Source organism: Mytilinidion resinicola (assembly GCF_010093595.1).
Source record: "Mytilinidion resinicola strain CBS 304.34 unplaced genomic scaffold BDZ99scaffold_1, whole genome shotgun sequence".
NCBI classification, from domain to species: domain Eukaryota; kingdom Fungi; phylum Ascomycota; class Dothideomycetes; order Mytilinidiales; family Mytilinidiaceae; genus Mytilinidion; species Mytilinidion resinicola.
The window spans coordinates 1,913,287-1,932,286 of NW_022985437.1; the positions used below are offsets into that span (position 1 = coordinate 1,913,287).

Sequence of the window (19,000 nt, forward strand, 5' to 3'; positions counted from 1 at the left end):
GCTCTTCAGATAAGATACCCACCGCCTGTCAATTCGATGGGCTATCGAAATAATGAAATGTTATTCTGCTCTACTTTTACAAATCCTGATATCTCATGTGACAATGTGTGAGAAATATAGAAACATGTATGCTTTAGAATCGAGTTGATTTGGACGTTGTGCAACCACGCCTTGAATTCCTACGAGCCATTAGCTACGCGACTTTCACGATAATTGAATACAAGGTATCTTACGTAGCCCATTTGAGATGCTGTTGGAGTCTAAAGACTAGCCCCCTGTGACTGCTGAATAGCCTAAAAGAAAATAACCTGAACAGTAATATCATCCCTAATATTCCGACTAAGAGGCTGCCCAGCGCTCATAACGCTGCAAAACAAGCTCCGCCGTGACCCTCCAAACGCATTCTTCACTAGATGCGTAGCCGCATTGCCATCCTCGACGACAAAGTGCTCCGGCGTCGCTTTCCACTCCACATACTTACCATCCGTCAGCGTGAACGGCTTGCCGCCCACCACATGGTAAGAGTCGTCTGCCTTCGCTTCTGATGATACTGGAGACTTGAACTTCCCGCTCTTCCTAGCTTCAACGTACTGCGCCACGCACTCAACCGCATCCTCGCTGCTGATATGGTCCCAGAGCCCATCAGACGCCAGAATCGCAAAGTCGCCACGCTCCCCCCTGACCACCTGCGTCTCTGTTACAACCGGCTCCGCTGTCATGTAGGGCGGCGTGATAGCGCCTTTCCGTGGCGCAGGTGACCAGAAATCCTCTTGCGTCTTCTTAAGAAACTTCTCGCTCCATTTCCATCTGCTGTCACCAAAAGCGCGGGTTACTGCGATGCCGAGCAAGCGCCCGGACGCTGGATCAATAATGCCGGTTTCGCCAGGGTGGGCTGCGCTGATGCGCTCCACTTCAGCGGCGTTGAAGCCGGTTTGGTCGGCTGAGAGTGGCTTGGCGACGTACTTTCCAGCGGCAGACTCGTAGCGACCGAGGACGGCTCGGGAGTCGCCGGTGCATGCTACGCGGAGGACAGAACTCTTGGGATCGAAGATGGCGAGGAGTGCACAAGATCCCGCGATGGCGGGTGCGAGAGCTGCGAGAGCTGCGGCTGAGACTGAGGAGGCGGAATTGACGGCCTTTTGGGCGGTGTTCAGGATGTCGGCATCGAGGCTTGTGAATGCGTTTTGGATGGCGGAGGTGATCAACGGGCTAGCGCTTTGAGTAGATAATTGAGATAGAGATTTGGATACGTATGGGACGAGGGTGCTCTTTAGCAGGATGCCTGTTGCAGCTCCCCTGTAGCATCGTTAGTAAAATGGTTTTGTCTTGCACCGTGGATAAGGGATACGACGATGTTGGAGAAAACGGTAGAGAAAAACGAGGAAACGATACATACGCATGTCCATCAAGAACTCCCCAATAACACCATGGAGTTTTGCCCACTCCAGGTGCGACGACTTGCACGTATTGGTCTTCGACCGGGCTATTGCTAGCAAACTGCACGGAATGGGATTCTGGGCTTTTCCCAGTTGCAGCAACGCTAAGCTCATTCTCGGTGAGCTTTGCAGTTGCAGTTTGCACATTGAGAGACACAGGTTCCTTGACCAGAGCTATAGGGTCTCTTGGAGTTTCGTCAGGGCTGATCGGTGAAGATGCTGATCTAGGCGAAATGGCGGTAGGCTTGGAGGGACCGTAGATTCCCTCGATCACAGCACCACATGCAAATGCGGCGCTCAGACCAAAGACCAGCCCTGCATTGTTGAGGGTTAAAGCACGAGACTGATGGGTCGCAACTCGAATAGTTAATGTAGCATGTTGGCGGATGGATAGATTGAAACTTCGATCTAACCCATGGCGGAGTACGCTATGCGCTCCAGAGTTCACCCGGCGTACGAGTAGAGACATTGTGGAGGAATGGTAGAGTGTAAGCAGCACGGGATGGAATGAGGCTGATATATAGCCCTGGTCAATGCGCCAGTCTAAGCCTTATTAGGTATGTATATCATTTCTTCTCCTAGAGCTCTGAAGGGCGGCAGTAACTCATAGGTGTGGCCCTATGCTTCTTCATTAACAGGTTTCGGAATGGGGTCAAGCAAACGAAACAAGAAGTTGTGGTTCATATGTCAAGGGAACACGTCCCGTCCCGTACGTCGTATTTTAGTGACTTTTATCTAATCCGTATAGGCCGATATTTTTGGGGGTATTCTTCACATCAAGCAAGTACATTAGCTGCAATCTACACTTCTCTCTTGGCCATGCCTTCGGGCAAAGTGGCAACCTTCTCTTGGAACAGCTTCTCGGCTCCCTGCCACACGGGCGTCGTCTGCCTGTCCTTAAGGGCGAGTAAGCTCGGAAGCAACGCTTCGCTGAAGGCTTCTGATGCCTCTCGCGGAAGAGCGGAGGGAAGGTGGTCAATGGAGATGACCGAGAGCGGTGGGCCGCTCGTGACGGGCACTGGCACCGTGGGCTTGTCGAAAGTGGTGTTGATAGAGTAGATTGGAATGGGGTTGTGCGGGTTGGTGGTGTCGCAGCTGACGTCGCAGACAACGCTGAGCTTGCGGTTCAGTGAAGCTAGGCTCTCGGCGTTCACGAAGGGTGGGATTGGCTTGGAGAGGTAGATGCAATTGACGAAACTATTTCGAGTACCCGTTAGCCTCCTCGATGCTTGCTGACTGAGGCATTAAGTGGAAGCGCTTACATGTCAGATTCGATGATCTCGGGGTATGGACCTGGCTTCTCCGAGGTCTCTGCGAGATCCCAACTTTTGATCTCTGTGCATCCAATCTTCTCCAGCAAGTCAACAGCTCCACTGCCACACCTGCCAAGAGCTCCCAGGACGAGGCTAGTGGGCTTGCGTCCTGCAACCTTCTCGCCTGCAGCAATGTCCTCTTTGAGCTGAGCGATGAGCTCGTCTTCGTTCTCGTAGTATCCTCTGCCGTTTGTGAATTGGTCTATGCCGGGAAGTGGGTCACCGTTCGGGTGGGTGAGCTGCCATGCCCAGGTCTGTTGTATAGTTAGAGCCAGTTCAGCTACGACAGGTCGAAAGAACTTACTTTGACAGCGAATGCAGCGCCAGCAAAGCCAGCATGGTAGCCAAACGCTGCAACTCGCCTGCCAGAGGCGTCTTGCAGGAACTCTAGGTCATAGAGCGTTCCTCCTCCGCGGGGGAATCTTGCCAGCACCTGCTCCCAGCCGCCCTGGTTCTTGTAGCAATGGGCAAAGTGCACAAATGTGTGTGACAATGGCGTATCCTTCTCCGGGAGCTCCTTGAGGCCAATGATTATGTGGTCGTTAGGTGCGCTCTCCCATGAACCCTCCTCGATTAGGGTTGCGCCGGCAGCTTCAAATTCTTCGTCTTTGAAGATGCGACGGAAGTGGGGATTCGTAGAGCTTCGTTCCACCAGGACGGGGTAGCCGGCGTCAAGTAGCTTCTTAGCAGTTGTGGGTGTGAGCATTGAACGATGCTCCATGGGCTTGGCCTCTGCGCGGGCATGCAGAATGGGAAAAGCCATTGTGAATGGTAGTGGTGATGTGGAGGAGCGTGAATGCGACGACACGAAGGGCACAGATCGGAGATATTCAAATCTTGATAGCAGGCTAGAAAAACGCATGCAATTGAGGGCCGGTGGGGGATTTATAGCTGTCGCGGGACAAATATGACTCCCTTCTCGGGGCAGTAAAGGAATTCCTTTCACCGCCCAAACGCCCAGCCTTCGTCATGTGGCTCGTCCCCAAGAATCCCATGTTGCAAATGCACAACTGCATGACCTCCCCTCGTACCCACCAGTGTAGCACATGTGATGCCTCTATCGAACCCTCTTCTCCGCATACTGCCCGCCGCTAATCTGCCCCGCCCGTGCCATAGAGACACCCGACGATAGCTTCCATCAGCGATGAATGCCTCCGGTGGGGTACTCTCGAATCCGCATAGAAAAAGCAACCGACACTTCTCCAACCGCGGCTAAGCCTTGAGGCTTGGATTTCTGCACGATATGCCGCCCAAAAACACTCGCTCCGGCGCGTCGTCGCCAGACTCCGACTATCACCGGCGCAAGTCCTCCTCGAACAGACACACCCTCCATGTTCCCGCGACTCCTAGCCAGCTGCGCGAGTCTCATGTACCCGCGAGCCGCACGCCGTCGCCAGAGGCCACCATGAAACGCGGATACTACGATGGAGCAGCAGAGGGCTCCTACTCCTCTCCCAAGACGTCTCCGAGGACGTCTCCCCAAAATGACCTCGATCCTACCTTCGACGACGACGGCATACATCTCAAATTAGACCAGGCGTCAATACATTCCAACGACGACATAGCTCCTGCAGAGACAATTGATGGTATATTGGAGGTAGACGTGGAGTCCACTTTGCGGTCAAGGCTGCTGAGCCACAAGAACTGGGACCAGGCTTCAGGTTGTGGTTCAGAGCACTGCAATCATGGGACTTTCTCTCCTCGTCCGGGCACAGTAAGAAGCTATGGGAGCATAAGTTCCGACGTGTCGCACGAGGGGTTCGGAGGCCGGTATCCAGGAGGACTGGGTACCGCATCCGGCGAACCCGCCGACGTGACGCATGCGCTTCTTGGAGATACTGTCGCAGATGGGGTACTAGGAGGTGGCAGGGGAAAGAAGATGAGCACAACGCGTTATCTAGCAAAACGACATGGCATAAAAAGCGAAAAGCGAATGTACGTGGACATCACAATTGCACCCTTCGTCCTTTGAGGACTACATGAAACTAACACGGGCATTCTGCAGGTATTTGGCATATTATATCCCAATATTCAACTGGATTAGACAGTACAAGTGGGCATATTTTCGCGGCGATTTGGTAGCTGCTCTGACTATGGCGTCCTTCTACATACCCATGGCACTTTCATACGCCTCGAATCTTGGACATGTTCCTGCAATTAATGGACTCTACAGCTTCGTCGTCAACCCGTTGATCTACGCTATCCTCGGCACCTGCCCTTTAATGGTGGTTGGACCTGAAGCTGCAGGATCGCTTCTGACCGGAGAGGTGGTGCGCGAAAATATCAAGAAAGGGACAACGGATGACGGTGACGGCACACGAAACGCAGAAATCGCTGGCATAGTCACATGCATGGCTGGTGGGATGATATTTGCAGCCGGACTGTTTAGACTTGGATTCCTCGACAGTGTGCTCAGCCGCCCATTCCTAAGAGGCTTCATCAGTGCCATTGGTGTCGTCATTTTTGTAGACCAGCTAATCCCCGAGATGGGTTTGGCTCGGCTAGCATCAGAGGCGGGAGAAGTCTCTCATGGAAGTTGCGTAGACAAGATCGTTTTCATTTTTGGCCATATAAAGCAGGCAAATGGCTTGACTTGCGCTGTTTCGTTCGGTGCTTTTGCGATAATCATGGCTCTTAGGTGAGAAGAACTCCAAGAATATTTGGGCAACCAACTGATCAACGCAAACAGAGAAACGAAGAAGAGACTGCAACCTCGATACCCGTCTGTAGCATATGTTCCCGACCGTTTCATTGTAGTCGTACTATCAGCGATATTCGCATGGAGATTTCGATGGGATCTTCACGGTGTTGGTGTACTAGGCGAAGTCAAAGCAAGCGGGAAGCTATTCGCCATCCACTTCCCGTTTCAAACTTCGCATCTAAAATACGCGTCCGATGCGTTCAATACGGCTATTATCATTGCATTGCTTGGATTTTTCGAGTCTTCCGTAGCAGCAAAAGGGTTAGGGTCTGGAGACCCCAAGAAAGAGGGCATCACCGATGTCACATTAAGCGCGAACCGCGAGCTTATTGCCCTTGGCACCGCAAACATCACTGGGGGTCTGTTTATGGCACTACCAGCCTTTGGTGGGTATGGAAGGAGTAAGGTCAATGCCTCGACTGGCGGAACAACTCCAATGAGTAGTATCTTCTTGAGCCTCATCACTCTACTCTGCATCTTTTTCCTCTTACCCTACATGTATTACCTGCCAGTAAGCCTATTCTTTTCCTATCTTACTGCTATTCAAGAAGCTAATGCCCACCAGAAAGGCGTCCTCAGTGCCATGATATCTGTCGTAGCCTACTCGCTTGTCGAAGAAGCTCCCGGCGACATCCGCTTCTTCTGGCGCATCCGAGGCTGGTCCGAGCTAATCCTCATGTTCGTAATCTTTGCCACCACCATCTTCTGGGACCTTAAAAAAGGCATCGCCGTCGGCATCGGCCTGTCTATCCTCCGCCTCATCCGCCACAGCACCCGCCCCCGCATCCAGATCCTAGGTCGCGTGCCCGGTACTACAGACAAGTTCGCAAACGCCGAGCTGGACCCCGACCGCCTCGAGTTCATCGAAGGCTGCCTGATCGTCAAGATCCCGGAACCCCTGACGTTTGCGAACACAGGCGAGTTGAAGAATCGACTTAAGAGGCTGGAGTATCACGGCACGGGCGCCGCGCATCCTGCCCTCCCACGCGTGCGGAAAGAAGAGCATAATAAGAACATCATCTTCGACGTTCACGGTGTCACAAGCCTGGACGGTGCCGGCGCACAGGTCCTCTCGGAAATTGTGGAATCGTACCGCGCCCGCAATGTTCGCGTCTTCTTCTGTAGAGTCCCTGGGGAGCAGAGCGACGTTTGGAGGCTGTTCGAGGCGTCGGGGATTATGGAGGCGTGTGGTGGAAGACGGCACTTTGTGGCGTCGGTGGAGGAGGCGCTGAGGATGACGGAGCTAGAGAGCTTGACGGAGATTTTTAGGGATGAGTTGCCCGAGGGGTCGATGGCTGCGGGGAGGTAAGTTAACATTGCAGTTGTACATTATATAAAGACATGATCGTACAAGCGTTGCATCGGGTGATTGCATTTTAATGGCGTGGGCACTGGGGTTGGATGATTGTAGGATTGTGGTAGACTTGGGAACGACGCAAGAAGTTCTAGCTAGGGCTCTTCCGCTGCATTTCCTAGCCACTTGTGACATCCTAAGGCTCTAAAGGTGTGCTTCCTAACTGCACTCACGCGACAACAAACTTTTCCTTCATTAGAAAGATCCCACCACGATGTTGCAATAGCGCTCAACGCAGCAGCACCTTACAACCCTCTGCACTCGTCACCACAATAGTAAGATTCTGCCTCTCTTGCCCCGTCTCCTCCTTCTCGACCTCAGGCGGCAGTCTCAAGCCCGGGAATGTCTGAATGATTTTCACAATACCATACGACGCTTCCATGAGCGCGAAATCCTCTGTACCATGTTAGCGCCGTATCCTACTACCCCACCTTGAAGATCTTATCATGCAGACCAGAAGGTTGCCTTCGATGTAGGGGTGAAAATGGACAAGTAAATGCGGACAAACTTACTTCCCAGACATATTCTCGGCCCCCCGTGGAACGGCATGAACCCCCAACCAACCTTACGCTCCAAATCCGTGCCTTCCCACCGTTCGGGGCGGAACTGGTGTGCATCGGGCCCGTACAGCGACGTCAGGCGGTGCATGTGGTATACCGAGTAGCCGACGCCAGTGCCTTTGCGGACCAACACCGGTGATGTGCCCGTGGGGCCGCCGCCGGAGGGGAGGATGGTGGTCTTGAGGGCAACGCGGACGTTGACGGGGAGTTGGGGGTAGAGGCGAAGGGTTTCGTTGAGGACGCACTTGAGGTAGGAGATCTTGGCAATGTGGGATCGGGTGAAGGGCTCGGTTTCTGGGACGATGGCGGCTATTTCTCTGCGGAGGCGGTCGAGCACAAGGGGGTGGCGGACGAGGAGGAAGCTGCAGAGAAGAATGCGTGAGTCGGGACTATTTGAAGGATGGCGTACATACAAGGTCCATGACATAAGACAGGCGGTGGTGTCTCGTCCAGCAATGAGAACGTTGACGAGTTGATCTCGTACCAAGGCCGGGTCCTTGAGGTCTTTGTAGAGATCGTGGATGAAGACGTGCTTTCCAGAGTCATGATCCTCTCTAGACTCCTTCATGTCATCCAAAGCGAGCGCTACGAAGTGTTTAGCATACTTTTTCACCACTCCACAAGCGTTTCTAAACTTCTTCGTCTTATACAGCCAATGGAAATCCGCAAGGCGCAGTCTAATCGCGGAAATCATCGAAGCATAGTCAAAGCTGGTGGAGAAGTGGTCTTGCACGTCATCGCCGAGGGAATGGACTGGCTCTCCGAAGATGAGATCAGTCGTGGTGGCCAGGGTGAAGCGGAAAAAGTGTGGTTGTAAATCTACAATGCCATCGCTTGCGGACAACAGTCCGGTGATAAGGTTGTTAACAGCCTCATCGAACACCTTAAGGTTCTGGTATGGCATTCGTGCGAATTGGCGGCGGAGAAGCTCGCGAGAGTGCTTCCATGGTCGTCCGTCCTGTGTAAAAATACCTTCTCCGAGTAGGGGATACAAGCCTTCACGACGACTCCCTAGGCCCCAATCTGCGGCTTGTTAGCTTATAATCCACGGCGAAACTGCTTGAGAGTGGAACTAAGAAAACCTTCAAAGTGTGTAGAGAGGATAGCTTCTACGTTCTTGGGGTCTATGGTCATGTATCCCTCCTGTCCAAACAGCCCAAGTAGCATGTTTGGCCCTATCCTATCAAAATACTGCGACTGAAACGCTAGCAGACGTTGGGACGGAAGAGCGTCATATTGCCGCTTTAAAATATCGAGAGCGAACGGCCATTTGTATGGAAGTTTTGCTTCCATTGGCAAGCAGCCATGCTGTTCACCAAAAGCCTGGTCTGCCTTTGCAAAGTGAGCTGTGGGAAAAGAAATGATAGTTCTTGACGGCGCACTTGAAACTGACGTCTTCTTTGAAAGTAGAGAACGATGAGATAGCAGGCGGCGAGTGTCGCGAGAACCAGGCGTGGACTTGAGCCAGCCTCACGAGTGATGGCTAGCCAGTCCATTCAGGAATGGGGATTAAAGTGCAAGAGGCACGCATCAGTGCTTTAAATGCCTCATGTCTGTAGTACATGGCGGGCTTCTTGGTCCCCCGTCCGTAATGGAGACTTTGCCGCTCATTGCCCTGCACTGCCTTGCCCGTCTGCGCAATCGCATGCCAACTGCCGCAGGTCTTGGGGGCTGGAATTACCTAGATGTGGACGACATGCATACGAAAGCGATGGGTGATTGGGCCGATAGGTGATGGCGGCTGCAGAGGTTTCCGCAGAGGGTTCGCAGAGTCGCACTGTCTGGGGCCAACACTCACGAAAAGAAAACACCACGGCCTGATTGGGACCACAGACAAAGTCACCGGTCGCGGAGCCGCGGACACCCCTCTCGTTGCTGTGGATTGGGGTGCGTGGCACCCCCAGCTCAGCCCAGCCGCCGGGCTGCACTTTTTACAACCCCTCACCACCAGCGCTTGCCTGCTCTGTAGGGCTATCGTCTCTTTTCGTTTAACGATGCGCGCAATCCCAGTGGACCGGCGGGTACGAAAGACAAATGGATCCCTTCTCGTTAGTTGCCGGCACCACTAGTGTTGTCGATGTACTGCTCCGCTTCGGGAGCTACCTGAAACACATTCACGACGCAGCAGGAACCATCGATGAAGACATCGCCGCATTGATCCACGAAATTGACGCTCTCATCTCCGTTAACACTTCGATAGAGGACACTTCCAAGATTGAGCAAGCGAGGATCCCAAGTTCCTCGCTAGCAGATTTGAATCGACTTGAAGGCCTCTGGCGAAGCGTTGGGGTTCTGCGGAAGGATTGCCAAACCACTGTCGAACGCCTTCAAGCTGTGGTCCAAGGGATTTTTGGCAAAGAAGGCACCCCAAAGTCTACCGGAAAAGTCGATGCTCTTAAAAGGACACTCAGAAAGGACAAGAAGATCGATGAAATCAAAGACCTACGCCTCCAGCTGACAAATTACAAGAACAGTCTCCAAGTGTTGTTGACCGCCTTGAACCTGTGCGTCAAGTAATTCTACGAAACTTTTGACCTGCGCTGACATCGAGTAGCTCTTATACCCGTAATTCGCAGGACTCGACCGACGTGTCACTTGGTCATCTATCTCAAGAAGTCCAATTACTGGGATTCAAGCTCAATCATCAGCTTGCTTCGTTACGCCCACAGCTTGCAACAGCTACTGACCGTCACGTATGTGGGCGATACCCATCTTGTTTTGTTATATCAACTCCTAACAGCCCATAGTTCCTTCGTGCCATCAAACCTGCGACTGTAGTAGCCTCACTCGTGTCTATCAACAGACATTTCGATATTCCGCAGACTGTCAGTAGCATTTTCACTGGCCGAGATTCACTGCTCGAGGATCTTCAGACTGCATTCGATGTCTTCGAGACGTCTAGGGAACCTAGGAAAGTCCAAAGACGCTTCATCGTATATGGGCTTGGTGGCTCGGGAAAAACACAATTCTGCTGCAAATTTGCTCAGGACAATCGAAACAAGTGAGCTATGCGGAAGCCCATTGGTTTCCTATCTTCTCCGCTGACACACATCTAGTTTCTGGGGCGTCTTCTGCGTCGATGCAAGCTCCGTACAGGCCGCCGAACATTCGTTCTCTCAGATAGTCAAGTTTGGGGGTCGTCAGCCGAGTGAAGGATCGAATCAGCGTGCAGCTAAAGAATGGCTCTCCAGTCTTGACGAGCCCTGGTTGCTAATAATCGATAATGCGGATGACTCTTCTTACCCCCTCGAAGACTACTTTCCCCGTGGCGAACGAGGGTGCATTCTAGTCACTACGCGCGTGCCGGCATACAAGGTTCATGGAACCGTTGGTACAGGGTCATATCGGTTCGATCAGTTGGCCATCGATGAAGCGAACGACCTCCTCCTGAAAGCAGCTGGCAAGCCCAGCCCGTGGGACACTTCGACAAGATCAGCAGCTGAACTTATTGCGGATGTCCTAGGCTTCTTGCCACTCGCTCTGATACACGCAGGCAAGGCTATCATGAACGGTCTGTGCTCTCTGGCAAACTACGTTGAGTATTACAACAAGAGTTGGGAGAGAATCCGTCAAGCGCGAAGGAACTCTGGGTATCGAGGGGACATCGACAGAAACATGAACGTTTATTCAAGCTACGAAATCAACCTGAGAAGCCTTGAAGAGTCAGATACCGAGCAGTCCATCGATGCACTCCAACTTCTCAAGATGTTTTCCTGTCTCCACAACGAGAATATCCGCGTTGATGTCATAATTACTGCAGCATTGAATCCTCAAGTTGAGCGAGAGCAACAAAGGAAGGACGCCGAAAGTCAAGCCCGCACGAAGGCAGCATCCAGACCCAAAACAACCTCGGAGCTTATCAGAGATAAAATGTTTAGAGTACTAGAGTTTCTTCTTAGAGACCGTAGTCCTCCCGTTCTACCCGCGCTTTTACGGGAGTGTAAGCCTTTATCGTCTTTCGCCGACCTTCTCGAAATCCGCCTCCGCCACGCGCTCAAGGTGCTCTCGCAGATGTCGCTAATTACGCATCACGAAGCAACCGACAACTACTCTATGCATCTACTGGTCCACACTTGGGTGCGAGAGAGGCCCGAAATGAGTGTGGCCGAACAAGCGCTTTGGTGTCAAGCCGCGAAGACTATGCTTGCACAGTGCATACTTCTCCCGCCACACGGGTCTTCTGAAAAGGAAGAGGCCATGCGAAGGAGTCTGCTGCCTCAAGTAAACTATGTCCGGAAGTGCGAAGCAATTATCAACACCAAGATCAACGAAGCTCAGAAATCGCGCCCATGGTATCGTGGGTTTCCAGTGCCTCAGAATAAGTTCGGACGGCGTCAGGCGCTTGAATGTGCCAAGTTCAGCCGAGTATACTTTGAGTTCGGGCTTTGGAAAGAGGCAGAGGAGCTACAAGTGGCGGTCAAGGACTTTGTTTGCAGCATGCTGGGCGCTGGCCATCCTATTGCTTTGAAAGCAACGCTCTTCCTGTCTGCGACCTATTTTAGTCAGACCCGTCACAACGACGCAGCGGAACTTCAGTGTCAAGTCTTCCAGGCTTGCGAGAGATCCTTAGGTTCCGATCACCCCGAAACGCACAAATATATGGATATTCTAGCCTCGAGTCGGTGCTTTCAGGGACGATTCAAGGAGGCCCTTGAACTTCATGAAAGAGCCATTGCGGGGATGAAGAGAACGCCACCCACAAACCCCGAAGATATCTTCATTGCCATAGGTAACTTGGGCAGGGTTCTTTGGAGGTACTTCCGCTACAAGGACGCTATGGACTTGCATAAAGACGCGGTTGAAGGATTGACGAAAACCCTAGGTCCCACTCACCTACAAACGCTTCTGGGAAAGGAAGACCTGGCCATGTCATACTTAGACTGCGGGGAAGACCTGCTAGACCCCGCGCGCAAGCTCATGCTAGAAGTCCTCGACCAACGCAAAAAACGACTCGGCGGAGAACAACCATTCACCCTTCTTGCGATTTGTAACCTTGCCAGAGTCGAAAGCGCTTGTGGCAACAACGACGAAGCAGAGAAGTTGTTCCGCGAAACTATACCGATTGCTGAACGAACCCTTGGGGAGAACCACTACGGCACGCTTGCAGCCAAGGTGCATTTTGCAATTGTGCTTACTCGCCAGAAAAAATATGATGAGGCTGAGGAAGTGTTCACTAAGGTCGTGGAGAGACATCGCTATGAGAGTGCGGCACGAGCGGATGGGGATCACCCTGATCGGATCTTTGCGTTGTGGCACTTGGTGTTGTGCTACGAGCTCCATGGGAAGGTCGACGACGCTCTTCTCAGAGTCATGGAGCTTGAGACAGTTTTGACAACGATCGGAGGACAGGGACTGGGGAAGCTCCATCCGTTTGCGAAAAGGCTCCAGGATAAGCGGGCAGAGCTTGAGACTGCTCAAAAGGCACCTCAAGAGAATATTCAACCTGATGTCCCCGAGCGTGTCGATTCTCAGGAATCCGCCCCTGGTTTTGCGTCTTCCGATACCTTAGTTTCGTCTCCGCCGCTCTCCCCGCCGCTCGTCGAAATGCCAGAATGAGACCAGGACCTTGTTAGCCATCCTCGAAGATAGCGAAGCGCTACCCCTTTAATGCCAGCCAGGGAACTCTTTGACGCTGTCGGCTTCATTGGAATACTCATCAGTATCGAGTTATGCCGCTTCATGGAGACCTATTGGGATAGAATATACAACTGAGATCGCGAACAAAGTCCGCGTCTGTCCAGTAAATGGCTTCAATACTGCGTCGTATGGAGGCTACGACCTCCAGTCTCTCTGTGTGTTTCTCAGGACCGCGGTGCCCAGTTGCTAGCACGGCTGAAGCTAGCAGATGGTAAAGACAACCATCGGCAAAGGAGAGGGCCAACGACTACGTCGGGCGACTTATCGCGCGACACTGAAAGTCCATCGGGTGCAGAAGCTAAGATTAGGATTCAGCTCCGAGTTCGAGCCCCTGCCCTTGCGCTGTAGAAACGTACTTGGTAAATCGTAGTGCTAGGTTTGCCGGAGATCTCGATTGAGATTATATATTCTATGGACCTATACTTTTTTTTTCGTTATTATAGTTCACATATTTTCTGAAGCGAAAGGCATCTATCTCATCTAGACCTTTTGGGATTCGGTTGCGATACGCTTAGGATTTAAAGGAAAATATATAGACCCGTGACAATCCCGTTCATGGGGGTGGGGTCCCCGTAATTCACTCAAACATATGCCTCGGGCAACGCTTGTGACGAACTCACTCGATCACGAAAAGCTCAGCGGCATCCTTGTGGTCATTTACTGTCCACATCGCCTCACCGTCCATCAAGCCATGCACATAGCATTCGCCCACGTACTCGTACCGTCCCGGTGCGATTTCACCAAGGAGGTGCAGCATCTGGCTCCCAAAGAAGACACACAACTTATCTCCGGCACGTAGCCGCAACGGTCCGAGGCCTAGGTATCCCTTGTCCGTCCAGAATAGCCGCCGGTTCTTCGCGGCCATGGACAGAGAGTGTCCGTGGTGCCTCCACCTCTCGTACGTCGCGGATTCAAGGTTGGTCCCATCGTTGAGGTACCGGCTCCAATCAACGCGGCCATTCCGTGTTACGTGAGGCCATTTGCTCCAGTCAAGGTCCATGATTATGGTTCGGTCAACTACGTCGTTGATGGCTTCGCCGGTTGGGTAACGTGTCGTTGAGTGATAGGCGATGCTTTGGCAGATGTTACGCAGCTGAGCCGGAGCTACATGGCCTTGTACCATAAATGAGGAAAGTGTTTCTGTAACTGTGCCGATGCATGCGCCACGGATCATCAGGCGGCTGTCCTCGATGAGTGGATTAGTATAGTTCCAATAGTCGGGGTTATAGTATCGGCGGTTGCCTCGATATTGTGAAAAGTACTGCGACTGTTCAGAGTTTACTGCCGACCAATCTACGAGCCAAGATGGTTTGTTAGACGCAGTCGCTCCTAGCAGGCTTCGCCTTGGACGGTCGTTGGGCAAGTCGCGGAGAAACTCAAGCTTATGACCATCGGGCATGTACGAGCAAAAGAATTGGGCGACGTGAAGCCATAGATCATGGCTGCCTATTCTGTAGTCCGGCAAGATGATCGAGCGTACCAGATCCGGAGTTAGACCTAAGATGGCGTACACCTTATCTCTTGGATCCGAGCATTTGGTGTGGGACAGCATTTCTAATGTCTCCAGAAATGCGGTTGCTGGGGGCTTGTCGGTGGATCTGGATTGGGCCAATTGTTCTCCAAGGTTGAGCAATGTAATAGCTGCATTAAAATGCTCTCGAAAGCCATCCCAGAGCACAGGAAGTATCTTTGATTTGAGAACAATGCTTTTGTTCATGGCAAGTATTGACTCTCGCCATGCGTAGTACTTCATGCATGTAGAGCCGCAGAGTAAGAAGGTCGAAGGATTGCAAGTAACCTCCTGGACGATCCACGCACGCATCCACCAAGGTCTTGTAATCACTTGGGTGAGTCCGGACCAGAAGTGGTTTGTCGAAGGCGCAGCAGGGGCTCCATAATTTGACAGACAATCTGGGCTGTAGCGTGAATCTTCAGCCGGCTCCCGAAACCGTGAGATCCATTCATAGAGCTTCTCAAAAACACCCACGGTGCCGCCTGCATGATTTGATGGCCCTAACCAGGCCCAGACGGCTTTCGCTCTTGTAAATATTTCCCGCATCTGTGCAACCTGACTCTCGCGCTCCTCAAGGTTGTCCTGGTCAATACACACGGCGTCGGCCCATAGATATATGTTTTTCTGGTTAAGACTAGGACCCCATTGGGCGAGGAACGCGAAAAGGTTTGATCGGATCTCGTAGGGCTTGCCATTTATCCAGATCTTATTACGCGTGGGAAAGCCTAGTGCACTGTCATGCTCACCCCAAGCGTAGGATAGCGCCACATATGGAGGTGGGGCTGATTGAGCGTAGTTGATTGATATCAGTTCATACCGGTGACTTTGCGGCTCTATGACGGATAAAACTCGAATTTCTCCCTTGGGCTTTAATGGAGGGTACTGATCGCTAGCCGTAAGATGTGGTCTTGGACTTGTTCCGGATATCATTTCCTGGGTCACTAGGCTGGGTTCCACTTCTATGGGCCTAACAGGCTCTAGTAGCTTACCAGGACGACCTGACAAAGGCGGTAGCCGTTTTGGCGGCGGCATTTCCTCTGAGGAAGCTACTGAACTTGATCGTTTCCGCGTTTTATCCAGGTTATTAGATTTCAGTTGATAAGGATAGTCGACTGATGCGGACGAAATAGTCTTTGTAGGACTCAACGTATCCCAAACTGACGTATGCGGTCCAAAGGTCCATGGAGTACTCTGAAGCGACCAGGGCGTTGTCGAAAGTGGATCCGATGCTCGGCTATCACTGATGGGGGGTTTCTGGTTCCCGGGGGCAGCTACAGCCAAGAGAAATGCATCTTCCATGCTCTCGTCATGGTCCATTTGTTTGATTTCTTGCCAAAGGCAATCATCGAGATGCTCGTAAAGGCCCTGTGCGCTGAAAGTGACAGAACAGGTCGAGCAAAGACCTTGGTGGCTCTCTTGCGTGACAATCTTCGCCTTTTTCCCTCTACGCGATTTCTTACGGCTGCTTCGTGGTGACTGTTCCACCCCATGTTTGGAAGTAAGGTGACGTTTGAAGGCGTCAGCGCGACTGAAGCTCTTTTTGGAATTTGATCCAGAACCTAGGCAGAAACCGCATACTATGGTGCCCTTATAGTGGGTTAATACGTGCCTATCCTTCTCATTCTTTCGTGCGAATCCCCTTAAGTGGTAATCACATTTGACGATGGGGCACTTTTCTGGTCGCTCGGGATTGTAAGTGAGTAGTGGCATGGGCGGAAGGTCCTCCGTTGGAACGTACATAGGCTCCAAGTATGAAGAGTCGAAGGAGTCTGTCTGAGAAGCTAGCGGAGGCCAAGACGCATCAAGCGTCGGCGAATGGTTGGCATGACTGAACTCATAGAATCCAATTGGACTGGAGGGTCGAGGAGAGCAAGACATTGGAAAAGTGAGTGGAATGAGATGAACTTTGGTCCTCCTTCTCTGGAAACCCGGTTTTTGCTGTAGAGATGAATCACCTTACGGAAAAACAGCGAGATGGACGCTTTTACTCGAAGATATAGGTATCAGGCTGAGGCGCAGCCATGCGTCCGGAGCTGAAGAATGCCAGGTGAGCTCAGCCACAGCGCCATAGCGGCAACACCTGACGTTTGCCTCGTTGAATGATTCTTGAGCCTGAGTTTCGAAGCTGCAACGAGTGAGATGGACGGGAGATGGAGTCGTCGCGTCCTGGGCTTTCGAATTAGCTATGGCGGTCACGGGACCTCGGCCCGCCGCATCGTTCCCCCTCTCGACACCACAGCACCAACCTGCCAACCTCTGATCGCCGTGACGCATATCCGCCGTGGAATCCTGACTGCTGGGGCCCTGACCCAAACTCTAGGGATTCATTGAGCGCGAGACATCGCACATTCCATGCGCCCTCCTCAACAAGAAGAGGCGAGCTGCAAGGCTGGGAGGCGCGTCACAATGTGGCTGTTGACGTCGGCGTGTGATGAGTAAATTCATACCTCTAGTGACTGAGGCAGATCTGTGTCTTTGCTCAGCTTTCTAGGCGTTGTTTTAGCTTCCAGACAACCAGTAGCTGACACGTTGACGTCGAATTCCTCATTTTCCCTTCGATTTGTCGCTTATGAGCAGGCTTCATTCTCCACAATTATCCACCACATAGAGAAGATGTCTTCTCCGTCGAAGGAGTCGAAGTTTGGAGCCGTGTGCGGCACTTGTCAGAAGATATATTTGAGCTCCTTCTATCCGCCACAGCGTCCGACCTCTTTCATTTATGTCAGCCAGCGCCTCAGACTTTATCAGATCTTCAACCCCAAGCCGGCATCACGAAGCTCAATGGGATTTGATCGACGAAAGACCGCAGAGTCATCTCACTCTGAGTTTACTTTGAGACATCCGTGGACGAGTCGAAGCGGGCTGCGGCGTTCCTATAGAGCTCATTGAAGGAATATCCACTTCTATGCCAGCCAAAGAAACACGCGAAATAACGTATGGGAGTTACAGACACCTCGTCGTGAAATTCTCCCAACGGAACTTCCGCTATGACAGCGACAGGGCTGATGACTTCTCCGGCATTACAAACAGTCTTACCGAGCTGCGAGGAGAGGAGTTCATCTTCGGCATGCCAAGATTAATATTTGAAATGTCTCTCTCGTGGGTCGGCTACTCAGACAGACGGTCTACACGGTGCTCAATTCCGGGCAGCAATACGCCTGTTGAACTTCCAAACTGGTCATGGGCTAGATCTGCTCTGTTCAAAGTCTCATCAGAAAGGAAACCCCGAAGTCACTACGTACTCGCTGACCAACCCGAAAGCCCCGAAAAGTTTGCGAAGCGCATGATCCCTCTTATGCACGAAATGGAGACGGTGGATCCACTGTGAAGAGCCCGTGGCGAACAGAGGAAAAGGTGAACGTAAGCTAAGAGGACATTGACTGTCATTTCCCAAATCTTGCGCTGTCTCCATATAGGGCGCTGGATTACGTCTTGTCCTTTTGGGTTTTATCTTCCACTCGATTCCAGACAGGGCTAGCTCGGCGTAAAAGGCCACCACGGCTTGGCCTTCCTCAATCATCTTTTATGAGCGTATGCCGGAGTCCCATTCCAAGTGAGCGGCAAATGGTGGCACAGTCAAGCCGTCCTCTTCAACAATTTCGCGTACATGGTCGTGGGCAGAAAAAACAAGAGCTTGTCGGTCATGCATATTGGGGGAAAAACGGCTTCGCATACCGAATCAACATGGGCTCGGTTGAAGAATCAGTCCGAGTGAGGGCCTAGCCAGGGTGGAAATTGATTGCGCTTGCGTAGAAAACCTTTTTCTGCTGGCGAGCTGACTGCGATGTCGGCAGCGCTGTCATGTCTTTGCAGCATTTTCTTTTGCGATTCATTCTTCTTGGAATATCGAGTTCTGGACGCCGATTGGCTGGGACATAAATTTGATTTTTTTTATTCCGACAGGGCCAGTAAAGCCGCAGCCTTACCAGGGGCATCCCAAGGAGCCGGATGGGAGCCCGGGAGCCCGTGTGCCCGCGCCCTGGAATCCGCGAGGGGAGAGGCCGGAGCCATAGCGCTGAAGTCCAGGCCCGCACTATCCACCAGTTTGCGCCACGCCTTGCAGGTGAAACACGCCACATATTTCCAGCGCATCACCACATGGCCAATGGCATCTGTCAGATCGACTCTCGTTCCTCCGCCCGCTTGTCCCCACGACGTGGCTCTCTGCCGTCCATGGACAGCGCACATCTTCACTCCTGCTAAGCGCATCCACGTCGCATTCTTGTCGCTTGAAAGCTCTACATTTAACAAATGGGGGTTGGTTTAATCGGAAGGTATGTTGCAACTCCTTGTCAAGCTGCATTCCTACCGATGGTACCTGGATTCTCTACTCAGCGCGTCCTGATCGGAGCCTACCCGGCAGAAACCAAGGCGTCATGCAGCTTTAACGCCATGTTCTCGGCCCCAAGCCGCGGTCATGCCCGTCGTCCCACGCGTCGTGGCTCTTCCGGTCTCATCTTTCGTCGGCTTGCTCTAGACGAGCCTT

The 19,000-nt window shown here is 52.3% G+C and overlaps 7 protein-coding genes across 7 annotated transcripts; 3 read left to right on the plus strand and 4 right to left on the minus strand.

The window, feature by feature from the left end:
• Positions 1–247: 247 nt before the first annotated feature.
• On the minus strand, positions 248–2,070 carry BDZ99DRAFT_16130 (protein serine/threonine phosphatase 2C). The gene is made up of 2 exons (XM_033712864.1): positions 1,397–2,070; positions 248–1,296 (listed from the first exon to the last, which is right to left on the minus strand). Exons 1-2 carry the CDS (start codon positions 1,903–1,905, stop codon positions 294–296), a joined length of 1,512 nt encoding a protein of 503 aa, XP_033584414.1. The 5' UTR covers positions 1,906–2,070; the 3' UTR covers positions 248–293.
• A 166-nt stretch (positions 2,071–2,236) lies between these two features.
• Positions 2,237–3,512, minus strand: BDZ99DRAFT_513699 (Formate/glycerate dehydrogenase catalytic domain-like protein; the record flags this gene model as incomplete). The annotated part of the gene is made up of 3 exons (XM_033724735.1): positions 2,237–2,633; positions 2,699–3,003; positions 3,054–3,512. The coding sequence occupies 3 exons, from the start codon at positions 3,510–3,512 to the stop codon at positions 2,237–2,239; spliced, it is 1,161 nt and encodes a 386-aa protein (XP_033584415.1).
• A 269-nt stretch (positions 3,513–3,781) lies between these two features.
• Positions 3,782–7,012, plus strand: BDZ99DRAFT_431569 (uncharacterized protein). The gene is made up of 4 exons (XM_033717294.1): positions 3,782–4,684; positions 4,755–5,387; positions 5,439–5,961; positions 6,016–7,012. Exons 1-4 carry the CDS (start codon positions 3,993–3,995, stop codon positions 6,757–6,759), a joined length of 2,592 nt encoding a protein of 863 aa, XP_033584416.1. The 5' UTR covers positions 3,782–3,992; the 3' UTR covers positions 6,760–7,012.
• Positions 6,823–8,538, minus strand: BDZ99DRAFT_565203 (putative cytochrome P450 alkane hydroxylase). The gene is made up of 4 exons (XM_033727450.1): positions 8,447–8,538; positions 7,778–8,387; positions 7,317–7,726; positions 6,823–7,200 (listed from the first exon to the last, which is right to left on the minus strand). The coding sequence occupies exons 1-4, from the start codon at positions 8,529–8,531 to the stop codon at positions 7,034–7,036; spliced, it is 1,272 nt and encodes a 423-aa protein (XP_033584417.1). The 5' UTR covers positions 8,532–8,538; the 3' UTR covers positions 6,823–7,033.
• Positions 8,539–9,398: 860 nt separating this feature from the next.
• Positions 9,399–12,920, plus strand: BDZ99DRAFT_374465 (uncharacterized protein; the record flags this gene model as incomplete). Its single annotated transcript, XM_033714923.1, has 4 exons — positions 9,399–9,877; positions 9,919–10,057; positions 10,112–10,365; positions 10,421–12,920. 4 exons carry the CDS (start codon positions 9,399–9,401, stop codon positions 12,918–12,920), a joined length of 3,372 nt encoding a protein of 1,123 aa, XP_033584418.1.
• Positions 12,921–15,012: 2,092 nt separating this feature from the next.
• BDZ99DRAFT_373324 (uncharacterized protein) lies at positions 15,013–15,444 on the minus strand (the record flags this gene model as incomplete). Its single annotated transcript, XM_033714861.1, has 1 exon — positions 15,013–15,444. A coding segment is annotated over one exon (432 nt), but the record flags the coding sequence as incomplete, so codon positions are not given.
• A 1,975-nt stretch (positions 15,445–17,419) lies between these two features.
• Positions 17,420–18,170, plus strand: BDZ99DRAFT_565206 (uncharacterized protein; the record flags this gene model as incomplete). The annotated part of the gene is made up of 1 exon (XM_033727451.1): positions 17,420–18,170. The coding sequence occupies one exon, from the start codon at positions 17,420–17,422 to the stop codon at positions 17,840–17,842; it is 423 nt and encodes a 140-aa protein (XP_033584420.1). The 3' UTR covers positions 17,843–18,170.
• Positions 18,171–19,000: the final 830 nt, after the last annotated feature.

Bases quoted from the DNA above. Each gene is read 5' to 3' on its own strand.
- BDZ99DRAFT_431569 (XM_033717294.1), top strand. From the start codon at position 3,993: ATGCCGCCCAAAAACACTCGCTCCGGCGCGTCGTCGCCAGACTCCGAC. The intron at 5,388-5,438 runs GTGAGAAGAACT...CAACGCAAACAG, and splicing joins GCGATAATCATGGCTCTTAG to AGAAACGAAGAAGAGACTGC. The intron at 5,962-6,015 runs GTAAGCCTATTC...AATGCCCACCAG, and splicing joins CCTACATGTATTACCTGCCA to AAAGGCGTCCTCAGTGCCAT.
- BDZ99DRAFT_16130 (XM_033712864.1), bottom strand. From the start codon at position 1,905: ATGTCTCTACTCGTACGCCGGGTGAACTCTGGAGCGCATAGCGTACTC. The intron at 1,297-1,396 runs GTATGTATCGTT...ACGATGCTACAG, and splicing joins GGAGTTCTTGATGGACATGC to GGGAGCTGCAACAGGCATCC.
- BDZ99DRAFT_565203 (XM_033727450.1), bottom strand. From the start codon at position 8,531: ATGCTACTTGGGCTGTTTGGACAGGAGGGATACATGACCATAGACCCC. The intron at 8,388-8,446 runs GTTTTCTTAGTT...AACAAGCCGCAG, and splicing joins CCTCTCTACACACTTTGAAG to ATTGGGGCCTAGGGAGTCGT. The intron at 7,201-7,316 runs GTAAGTTTGTCC...AACATGGTACAG, and splicing joins GCCGAGAATATGTCTGGGAA to AGGATTTCGCGCTCATGGAA.